This window comes from Thunnus albacares, chromosome 12, assembly GCF_914725855.1.
Source record: "Thunnus albacares chromosome 12, fThuAlb1.1, whole genome shotgun sequence".
Classification (NCBI taxonomy): Eukaryota; Metazoa; Chordata; class Actinopteri; order Scombriformes; family Scombridae; genus Thunnus; species Thunnus albacares.
This window is the reverse complement of record NC_058117.1, coordinates 13,333,845-13,345,945: the sequence shown is the minus strand read 5'-3', so window position 1 is coordinate 13,345,945 and position 12,101 is coordinate 13,333,845. Positions and strand designations below refer to the sequence as shown.

The following is a 12,101-nucleotide window of genomic DNA, read 5'->3' as shown; positions in this document are numbered from 1 at the left end:
TTCACTGACACCTGACCAACACATAATATATCACATATCTGCATTTACAGTATGCAAATCTTAAAGTGTTGTTTTTGACCTGGTTGACTTGTGTTTCTTCAGGCAATGACAAATTGAGGACAAAATGACAAATTGCTCAAAAAAAATGGTCTCATCTATCACAGGATATCACAGATGTTTCAACTGGGGGAAATCAAATATTGTTTGAATGAAACCTTAAGCAGCCATAAAACTTCCTTCCAGTCACACCTGAATCAGAAATAGGTCATCGTTAATATGAAGTTATCTCATATTTCTCAACTGGGATGGCAATTTAGTTTCTTTGGTGAACACAAAAATATTTAAGACTAAAAGAAAACTGTTGGCACTAATCAGTGTATTTTAAAGACATGATTGCAAAAACAAAATATTTTTTTAAATCTACATCCTCATCTAACAAAGTTTAGCCTCCTTTTCTGGTTCTGATAGGCCACCCAAACACCCCTGAGGGGAGGAGTTACAGCCTTTGGGCTCTTTGGTATTTGCTGAAACAATAAAGGACCTGTCGGTTCATCTGAGAGAGAGAGAGACAGAGAGAGAGAGAGAGAGAGAGAGAGAGAGGAAGAGAAAAAAAAAGTCAAATTTAAGCTTGAGCTGCTTCCCTGAAGTCATTTTGAGAAACAGCATCACACATCTCGCCTCCAGGCAGTGGCTCCGCAGAAAAACGCTGAAGGCATGAGGACAACACAGTTAAAGATGCTAAAACTTTTGCTTTTATCGGCCTTCGTAGAGGTAAGGGATGATCATTTCCTTGTTTTACACTGATTTTCTCCTAAATATTTGAACAAAAATACACTATGAGGAACATTTTTAATAGATTAATGTACAGTAGTTGGCATGATTTCCGACCTCAGATCTCACTCATGTTTTATAATATGAAGATGAATAATAGTGTACAGAGGGAGGACTTTTGAAACATATGAACACAGGCTCTTTTGAGCGTCAGTGCTTTCAACAAGTGTGTGTGGCATGCCCAACCTTAGCTCAATAGACAAATTCATTCCGACCTGAAAGAAATACCTGCACTGACCAGTCCTGAAATCTGTGTTGAGTGAAGGTAATGTGCAGCCTGCTGCCTCTCATGCTCCGAGAATATGATACAGGAGATAATTTGCCTCAGGATATAATGTGAAATACCAATTGCTTGCTACCCTTGGAATGATGTCCTTGTCTCAAAAATGCTGTGTTTCCTGTCATTTATCATCAAGTCATTTCCTTGTTTCATTCACTAACCTGACATGTTTTGTCATTTTCAGATATGTGCTGCTAAAAATGGTAAATAAGCCTCTTTTACATTTGCCTTAATGTATTTTACTTAAACTTAAAATGCAAACATCCAAAATAAGATTGTTCACAGTCTGACAATTATATTAAGGGATAAGATTACAAGTCTGTCCTAAAACAACAGTCAGGTGCCCATATGAACACTGATGCATGTTTTTCTTGCTGTAATAATTCCTCCTGTTCACACTGACCATTAAAAGATGTCTTCATAATAACACTTTCAATGTTCGGAAGTGATGGGGGACAGTCCTCCTTCAGTGCAAGAATATATTTAACATTTTATTTGAAGATAATATGAGGCGTTTGTCATCCAAAGTCAAAGTCAGTTAATCAAATCAAGTGGATATGTTACATAATAAGATAGATTTCAGTCTTTTTTGTGTCTTTTTTTAGTACCTCTTTTTGTTATCCTTCACTGCAGCTGCATCTGTCAAGACAGAAAGAGGGATTTTATTACTAAAAAGACTATAACTGTGGATGATATCCACTTTATTTATAACTGCTTAAGTCTCATATCAGCTTCAGATTTAACTTTTAAAAACATTTTTGCTCAAAATGAGGACTGTGGATTTTGTCCCCCATCACTCACATTGGAGGCACATTTGGAGGGGATCTTCTAGTGGCCAGTATGAACAGGAGGAATGATTATAGTGAGCTAAACCTGTTTCAGTGTTAATCTGGGCATCTGACAGTAGGGCTGGGCAATATGGACAAAATCAAATATCACAATATTTTTGACCAAATACCTCGATATCTATATTGTGACAATATTGTAGGGACGACCATTTCACAAAATATTTACACAATGAGATTTTTGATAAATAATCATCAGTAATGTGGATATAATGACTAAGTGAGTAAGTCTGGTAAGTTCATAAAATTACATCACTTTACTGTAATGCAGCCTTTAAAACCAGGAAAAGACAACACTTTTGCCATATCACGATATTACAATATCCAAAATCTAAGATGATATCTAGTTTCATATCATAATATCGATAAAATATCGATATGTTGCCCAGCCGTACCTGACAGACTTGATAAATTGTGAACCTATCCTTAAGTCACCAATTTAAACCATCCCCAAAATGCATATTTCATTACCCTCAACCTTTTGTTTTAAACTACAATGCCAGGACCTGTAAGCCTTTATGACTGTATCTCAACATTATTTTCTTCCCTATCTCCGTCAGACATCACTTTGTCAGTGTTTACGGTCACGTCAAAGAGTATGACAGTGCAGTGGAGTGGACATACTGGTGCCAGCTCCTACAAGATCACAGCAACACCTAAGAACTCTCCAGAGCGGCCGGTCTTTGCTCAGTTCAGTGGCAACTCTGTGATGGGCTCAGTCAACTCCCTGTCACCAAACACGGTGTACACCATGCAGTTAGAAGCCATGGACAATGCTCTCAATGTCCTCAGCAGTGCAGCAACTGAGGAGACAACAGGTCAGTAACAGCAGCTGAGGGCAGCTGAGGAGGAAACTGACTCCTGGTGGAGATCCAGATACTTTATTATCTATTTTTTTTGTTTGTGCAGCACTTTTATAATATATTAATAGATACAAGAAAGACAGAGATCCTTCTTTAACTTACTACACTTCAAAGTCTCTAAATCTAACTGACTTTATATCTGTCATCTTGTTTTCCAGCTCCTGAAGTCCCCAGCATTGAGCAGGCCTACTCCAAGCACAGCGACAGCATCACTGTGGAGTTCACTGAGGTTTCCGGGGCAACCAGCTACATCCTGAGGGCAGAGTCACAGACCGGTGATTTCTTCTCTGAGACCGAGGTGAGGGGCTCACCAGGCACCGTGGTGCAGCTCCAGCCCTACACTGGCTACAGGCTGAGCGTCATGTCCGTCAATAAAGGGGGGCGGAGTCAGCCCTCATACCCCATCAAGGCCAGGACAGGTACGGATAAGTCTCTTGAGTCCTAAACACACTTCAAACTGTGGTTAGAGTATTTAAAAAGAAGACAAAAAACTGATCTAGTTTAGCAGATATGATATGTGTGATGTATGAAAATGGATTAATATTGATCATTTCCACCCACTTTCACTTGTCCAGACTCTACACATAAGAAGCAGTTTACTCAAGATGGTAATCAGTGAATGAAGAGTGAAACGCAGCCTTTCTGTTGTTCCTGTAGGACAATAGCTTGTTATCTCACTCCGCCAGCCATAACGGCGTGTCATTTCACTGCCCATTGTCACACAGTCTCTACTCTTTGCAGCCAACGCAGGAGGTTGGAAACCGTATCCATCCCTTTGCGACATACTGTTATCATGATATGAAAAGAGAAACCATGAGAACTAGGTTGTCTCCCTTCCCGAAGGAAAACTGAACGTAATATAATCACAGGAAAATTGATTCCATTTCACACCTCATACAAAAAAAAAAGCTGGCAGGGCAAGAGTAGAAGTAAGAAATCTGTGTCCATTTCAAATTTTTCTTCTTTTTTTTTAACACCACTCATTACTTGTATCCTTTAGTGGTGATGGCGCCCAAATTGAACACCACCTCTCCTAGCAACGACACCATCCTTGTGACTTGGTCCCCCGTTAAGCACGCCGTCCTCTACACGCTCTGCATCATCCAAGAGGGCTCCAGCACCCGCCTTAAACTGAACACCACTGACACCACGGTGACCTTTGATGCCCTTGAGGCAGGGACAACATACTGTATCAAGGGCACAGCCTGGGACTCTGAGGGTCGCGCTGGAGACGACCTCACTGTTTGCCAGATCACACGTAAGCATGATTGACAGCGGCAAGAATTAGGTGTGACAGAAAATGTCAATGTGAAAGAATGAAAGAAAATGTCTCTTTCTGTTTTCATTTCCAGGTCCGCCAAGCCCAGATGTGACCCACATTCAGGTGACTCAGGGACGGTCTCTTGGAATCGCTGTGTACTGGGTGAAGGTGCAGGGAGCAGAGACCTACGTTGCCTTGACCTCTAATAGCCAAAACTGTTCCACGATGGGCATCAGTTACTGTAGTATCTTTCCAGTGGAGTGTGGCCAGAACCACTCTGTCTCTGTCACAGCCTATAATTCAGCTGGACCCAGCAGCCCCTCACAGCCAGCAGACTACATTACATGTGGGTTTATCGCACACAAGCACAGTGACGTATTTGTATACATTTGGCATATCAGTCACAAAATCCTGTGTGTAAAGGAATAGTTTTACACTTTGGGAAATACATTTATTTGCTTTCATTGTCAGTAGTTTGGTGAGAAGATCGATATCGCTCTCAATAACTGTGATATCGATCTTCTCATCCAACTCTCAGAAAGAAAGCATATGTAAACATATTTCCCAAAACATCCTCCAACAAGTGATGTTCGCTCTTGTAGCTTATAAACGTTTCTCTTTCTGTTAGACCCGTGTCCCCCAGAGAACATCTGGGTGGAGGAGCCCAAAGCAGGCAACTGCTCGGTGGTGTGGGACGAGGTGCCGCTGGTGGAGTACTACATGGCCTTCATAAAGCGGGACGATGGCACCGAGAAGTCATGTAACACCACTGGAACCACCTGCCCATTTCTCTGCATGTGTGGCTACACCTACCTCACCACCGTCTTCCCCTACAACCAGGCCGGCTCCAGCCCTTCTGCACATGTCCGCAACTACACCACCAGTAGGACAGTCGCCCAAAAGCACCAGAATAACACCATCAATACATGTTTTTTTCCCACATACTTAATGTCTGTGATACCCTTAAAGGACATAGCCTAATTCTAGTTTAAGCGATTAACTACAATTTAAAAATCAAGTTGCCATGACACAAACGTTGCTTCAAAATGAAGTCACAGAGAAGATTTAATTACAATTACAATTGGTACAATTATTTTATTGTCATGTTGTAATGGACTCTCAAGCAGAGATTGTTTGGACAATTTGACCTTGTTGGTGAGTTCACGGAAACATTCATATCTAAAGTTCCACTCATGGCATCCATTTGATGCAGGAAACGCCCAAATCCACATAATCCTTTTCATAACTTGCTTGGTTTGGTTTGTAATCTGGCTTTGGTTCTTTGACATCATGACTGCAAGGCTTTTTGGCAGCTGACTCGAAAATCTCAGATGAGCTTACCTGAATTCTCCACCATGGCATTGTAGTAAAAATAGGCCTTTTTCACAGCAGATGCTTTGAGATGCCATGGCAGGAAAAGCACAGGTGTAATTAATACCATTAAAAATGACTGTAATCCATTTAGGTGTGCCATCTCTCTCACAATACCACTTTCCTGGTATTAAGCTCACTGGCATGGCTTTAAGGAAACATGAAACAGAGTCATGATTATAGTTACACCTGAGCCAAATGGTGAAATTTTTTCTACAAAAAGTACTAGTTCCTGCTCACAACTGTACACACTTAAAGATGAGGTTCTGCAGTACTACAATGGACCACCTAAGTTTCAAGTACAACAAAAACGTGTGAAACCACTGCTATGGTCCTTTGCCCAGTGTTAATTATTTTTCTCACCCTTTTCTGCACTTCTCCTCCCCCCACTCTCCCCAGTTCCTTGTTGCCCACAGGGCGTTTCCGTGAAGCTGGTTTCCACAGAGACCCTGGAGATCACGTGGTCACCAGTCAAAGGAGCAGAACTGTACGAGACAACAGCAGCACAGACCAATGATGTCATCCACTGTAACGACACAGCACCGGTCTGTGCGCTGTCGGACCTGCAGTGCAACACAGCTTATTCTGTGGTGGTCACACCTTGCAGCGAGTTACGAGGATGTAACCGCACCTGTACACCACACACACATGAGACAGGTATAGACGGGTTATTACAAAAACACAAAGTAGAAGCCACATAGAGTAGCATCTCCCATCTGAAATATACACACACACACAATAAGAAAGGTAGGGAAGTCTATGAGGTAGGCTGATAAACCTGAAATATTGAACAGGTAACACATACCTGATTTAAAGTTAGTTTGACATTTTTGGAAATATGCTTATAGAAGATTGATACCAATCCCTTGTTTGTACGTTAAATATAAATTTACTACCAGCAGCCAGTTAGCTTAGCTTAGCACAAAGACTTGAAACAGGGGGAAACAGCTAGCCTGGCTCTGTCTAAAGGTAACAAAATCCGTGTTCCAGGACCTGCATGACCCTTTTACAATTTTTTTTTTTTTTAACCATATTACTGTTTTTGAATGAATTAAACAATCAAGACATAATGTATTAATTAGTAATTTTAAGAGGTGCTGGTAGGCAGATTTTGGTGGATTATCTTTGGACAGAGCCAGGCTAGCTATTTCCCCTGGTTCCAGGGGTGTTTCTGCTAAGCTAAGCTAAGCGGCTGAAAGTGGTATCAATCTTCTCATCTTAATCTCAGGAATAAAGCAAATAAGCATATTTCTCAAAATGTCAATTATTCCTTTAACATAATTTCTAACTTCGCATTTGTGTTTTTGATATAAACTTGTCTGTCCTGCTGCAGCTCCATGCGCTCCAGAGATCCTGAATATGACGCAGTCCAACAATTCCTCATTGAGAGTCCTCTTCACCACCCCCAACAATCAAAACACAAATTACACAATCACTGCTGTCGGACGCTATGACACACACACTTGCAATGCAAGAAACAGCTCCTGTGAGCTCACACAGCTGCCCTGTGGTTCAACCTACGAGGTCATGGCAGTGGCCACCACAGCGGTAGGACGGAGTCTACCTGGATACAGTAAACCTCTGGAAACAGGTACGACAGTATAACTGGTCAACACTAAGTTTAAATGTCAAGTAAAGTTGACTAATTTAACACAAAATCACACATTTTGGTCAGAGAGCTTTACAATCTGTATGGTAAGGAAAAACTCCCCAAAATCCTTTAAACATTACAGGGCAACTTAGAATTATACGCTTACTATGATCATATTGGACTGAAGGTCTTTACATCCCCTTTTACTGTCCCTGCTGTCATAGAGAAAAAAATTTAAAAAATTAAATTATACAAAAATTATGAAAACATGCAGCTACCAGCTAAAAACTGGGGACTCAGATGCTGATCTCACTGCTAATAATAAAGCTATTTTTTGTTTCCCTGTTTATGTTATAGAAATTTCAATATTAGAGACATCAAATCCTCTTATAATTAGAAATTAGCTTAAACTGGTTATTTTAAACATGTTTATCTCTTGTGGTAACATGAATGAAAGAGAAAGCTTTACAAATGTTCACACCAAGTGTATTTCTCTCCCCAAGGTCCTTGCTGCCCAACGACTGTGAATGTGACCCAGGTCACACAGGCTATGACCAATGTGACCTGGTCAGCTGGCCGTGGAGCTCGTTCCTACATCACCACCCTGACTTCCTCACGCGGACATGCCAAGTGCCACACTCTGGACACCCACTGCCTGATGGGATGCATCACATGCGGCACCAACTACAGCGTCAACCTGGAAGCTATCAGCAGCACCGGACACAAGTCAGAGTGCAAATATCGTGGATTCTCATCAAGTGAGGACAAATACATACATGTAAATTTGAAATACTGTATATGTCCAACAGTGGAAAAAAGTATGCCCATCCCCAAAAAACCCTCTTCAACAGGTGTTGGACACAAGCAGATGATATCATGGCAAAAAGTAGACTGAACACTGTTCTTTGCTTCCACAATGATTTCTTATTCTTTGTTTCAATCAATTAGATCCTTATCAGGCACAAAGCTGCACTAACATACATTACAGGTGAATGAATGTATAAACTATTGGCTGTAGCCGCAGGCAACCATGTACATATGCACAATCAGAAAACAATTAAGTAATCATCAGTCACTGGTGACAAAAATCGGAATGCAAAACGATTCAATTAACAGTCTGACAAAAACCCCAAGACGGAAAGAAATAATAAAAAGATGGAAAAGAAATGGAGTGTGTGAAAAATATAAATATATAAAGAGCAAAAAAATATAAGAAAATGTAATACATAATAAATATATTATATAAATCCTCATGCACAAAAATATACACAGGCAGGGTGGCTATTTGAGGGGGAAGTGCTTGATAACGTTTAACAATTGACACAAAAAACATACATTTTTGTAATATTAAAGGATCATAGCAGTGGTTTTGCATATTTGAGACTATTTACTAGTCAAGACTTCAGGTCTGTAGTTAGTTTTTAAAACAGTCTCTTGAATTAACGTGCAACAAACTCTACCGTTTCCATACCATACAGAGATGAGAGGGTTATAAGTTTGTTATTAATGAGCTAAAACATCTAAAACCACCAATATTATATAATTTAAACACATGACACAAACTCCAGCATATTCTCAATCATTCCCAATCATTTTCTTGTAGATCCCTGCTGTCCAACAAGTGTCAAGCTCTATCGCAGGGCTAACAACTCCCTAAGGGTCTACTGGCGATCTTTGGGTTCTCAGATCCAGAATCACACAGTAGAACTGTACGGTACAGGAGCCAACTACACCTGTATCGCAGCTGCCGGCAGCATATACTGTGATATCCAGGAGGAAACCTGTGGGGACGTCTACACAGTAGTGGCTGCACCGGTGGGACAGAATGGGATCAAAGTCAGTTTCTGTCAACCAAGGACATACTCAGGTGAGTCATGAAGTGGACGGAGATTTATACTCTGAAATGACTAATATCACACATTTGAATCTGTATATATAATATAAAGATTTGTGCATAAATGTGTTCATTTTGTCAAATTCTCAGTTCCCTGCCCAGGAAGTAATGCTGGTATGGGTAAGTATCCTCTAGACTTTCTTTTCAAGAAGTTAAATGAATAGTTTGAAAATTGGGGAAATATGCGTATTCACTTTCCTGCCAAGAGTTAGATGAAATCTGAATACAGCCAGGAATTAGCTTAGCCAGAAGTCTGTTAGTTTAGCTTAGTATAAAGACTGGAACTGGGAAAACTGAGGTGTAAGTTGTGGTTGTGGAGTTATGTACCGGACTATTTCTTGGCCGGTTGCAATAACTTTCTGAAATCCTGGTGTTACTGTGAGGATTTCAGGAAGTAACGGCACTCGGCTCAGTCAGGCACATATATCCCTCATAAAACAGAAAATTGTCATTTTTACACTTCAGTTTTTGTATGGTCAAACAAACGAGATATAATGTGTTCATGAGTGAGCCAGACTGGCTTCTCCCTGTTTACAGTCTTTATGCTAAGCTAAGCTAATTGGCCACTGGCTCCAGCTACATATTTACTCTACAATCCTAAGAGTGTATCTATCTTCCCATCTAACGCTCAGCAAGAAAACCTAACAAGCCAAAATGTGGAATTATTCTTTTAAACTCAATTTAAGTTATGAGCTGTTTGCTGCTACTGCACTGAAATCTCATCTCTCTCTTTCTTCAGTGATCTCTCGTGGAAGACGAAGTGTGGATTAAATGCGGTAAGTTTCTTGTTTTTCAACTCCAGTTAAGAACATACTGTCTTCAGACCTGAAAGAAGCGAGTTATGTAACAACCTGAGACAAGCAACATGCTCTCCTTTACATTACATGTCTTGATTGTGAATATGTGTGAAAGAAATTGATAAAAGCTGCTTTCTCAGGAGGAGTCCATTGTCCTACCGCACAGCTTGAGGCGTATCTTGTGACAGCATCACATGCGTCCATAAATTGACTGTGCCTATAGTACACAGGTAACAATAGGCGTGAGTGTGTGAGTAGAACAAGAGGGACGCAGAGAGAGAGTATAGGAAAGCACAGATGAGACTGATGTCGATCTGTCTACCTCTGGGACTTCTCGGATTCATGTCTGCCTGTAAAACATGGAGAGAAGAATGAGGGGAACGTGACTCAGGGAAATGAAGATGGAGAGCAGCTGCAGGAACGTGACTCAGGCATCTTATTGTGTCTGTAAGATGATAGATATTTAATAGCTCGTGCCTCTGTATGACAAAGCTGTATTCTGCCTCATGCATATAAAATTTCATAAAGAATATGATGATTTATTTTGCACAAAACAACCATTTATTGAGTATGATGAATCAGTACTGAAACTGTGATGAAATCTTAGTAATATCCAATTTTCCACCGATTGCAGATTGATTTGATTTTTCTCTCTCTCTCTCACTTTTCTTGCCCTACAGTGAACCAGCCCACTACCACAACAATAACACCCCCAACATGGATACTGTGTTTACACCAACAGCAACTGTGAAGATCCAATATACCCAGATGAAATATCACTCTTGTTTAGGAATATCTGTGCTGTGCTGTTACTGCTGTTTGCAAGAGAATCTGTATATTCTGACTGTTTCTGATCAATAAATATGAAAAAAACACAAGTTAAAACACTAAATAGGAACTAAAATAATGAATAAAAGAGAGCTTTGGGAGAAAAAATAAATCACACCGTTAATGATATTTATCCAATGTATTTGAAAATACTCTCCATATTTCTACTTTTTGTTGTAGGCTGCATGTTATTTGACTTTTTGCTCTCTGATTGCTCATGTTTAATCACTACAGTTGCTCTTTCATGAGTTGATGACTTTATGTAACCTCAACATGTAACGATATCTGGTAAAAAAAAGTAAGAAGAAGCAGAAACTGAAACTTTACAGTAAAGCCCCACTTAAACATATCATGACAATAATCATTCAATCATTAAAATAAATAAGATCGTAGGACTTCTCCAAGTAGAAGACCTCCATACGGCTGCTGTATGTCTCCGGGTTGTAAAGCTGCCTGGTTGGTTAAAGTGGAGCAGCAAGTATCCATCATCATTAGCCTGGAGTCCTGCATGGCGAGTCCTGTGGATGATACGTCTGATCAGATTGCTGGAGATAGATTCAGTGTCACCTCTGCTTTCATTGGATTTGTTTGCCCCCAGCTGACAGACGACAACAATAAAACACATTGTCTTTGCATTACAACACCGTGTGCTGTCAATCATCTTGTGTGGGTGTTCTTTATGACGTAGAGATGTTTTGTCCCGGTGTGAGACACATGAGCTATAGTCAGTCCTCCAAAATAATCCAGAAACAAGTCCATCAGAGAAGCTTCCTAAAATAGATCTCACTCATACAGCGAACCTGTTATGGAATACGTATGGGCTGACTTTCTCTGACCTTAAAAGTTGTGTAACTGACCCAAGAGTCTCTGCTCAAGCTTTTATTTCCGATCAAGCACAGTGGCCAAAAATTCCAGGGGTGGACTTTCAAAAACAATTACAGGGCTGAATCAACTAAATGTGCACATATTCAAGAACGTTTGGTTACCACATGTGGCAGACACAAGCTACTCGACACTTGGGCGGATACATTTCAGTGTGATGAATTCCAAGCTGAAGGCCAGGCTTCTCATAATGGGATGTCGTGCTAAAGACAAACACAAGTAGCCGGGTAGAGGAGTCAGAGGTGTGAGCCTTTGTCAAGACCTGCAACACGCAACAAGCTATCACATTCATTTATGTAACACCCTCAGCAGAATTCACAGAGCTTGAAATTGGGATACTGTGCATATTATGAACAGGAAATCCCTGTAGCCAAACATTTTATCTGGTTATAGAGTTATGAGTCCATTATGATTTGTAGTTTTAATATCCCGGGTCACAAAAAGTATATAAACTATCTTTGATGTATTTCTTATAAGACAATCAAACTCTATTGATTGATGAAATTTGAATTAAAATATCAAAAATAAGTTTGGTAAGTAAGAATTTATGTCAGGTTAAAAGGTTTTTAATAGTGTTTAACATACATACCTGTATTGTAATATTTTGACTACTTTACATACTGTGTTGTGTATCATTCATGGCCTTTAGTGAAGAGAT

General features: G+C 40.1%; 1 protein-coding gene across 1 annotated transcript; it reads left to right on the top strand.

Annotated features, from left to right (window-relative positions):
- Positions 1-675: 675 nt before the first annotated feature.
- fndc7a (fibronectin type III domain containing 7a) lies at positions 676-11,202 on the top strand. The gene is made up of 14 exons (XM_044368359.1): positions 676-771; positions 1,296-1,314; positions 2,517-2,774; positions 2,978-3,238; positions 3,820-4,077; positions 4,172-4,426; positions 4,709-4,963; positions 5,851-6,108; positions 6,785-7,042; positions 7,546-7,800; positions 8,646-8,909; positions 9,027-9,056; positions 9,676-9,712; positions 10,414-11,202. Exons 1-13 carry the CDS (start codon positions 715-717, stop codon positions 9,705-9,707), a joined length of 2,460 nt encoding a protein of 819 aa, XP_044224294.1. The 5' UTR covers positions 676-714; the 3' UTR covers positions 9,708-9,712; positions 10,414-11,202.
- The last annotated feature ends 899 nt before the right edge of the window (positions 11,203-12,101 follow it).

Excerpts from the sequence above, each read along its gene's own strand:
- fndc7a (XM_044368359.1), top strand. The coding sequence starts at position 715 with ATGAGGACAACACAGTTAAAGATGCTAAAACTTTTGCTTTTATCGGCC. Across the intron at positions 4,078-4,171 it reads CACTGTTTGCCAGATCACAC|GTCCGCCAAGCCCAGATGTG; the intron begins GTAAGCATGATT and ends TTTCATTTCCAG. Across the intron at positions 4,427-4,708 it reads GCCAGCAGACTACATTACAT|ACCCGTGTCCCCCAGAGAAC; the intron begins GTGGGTTTATCG and ends TCTTTCTGTTAG.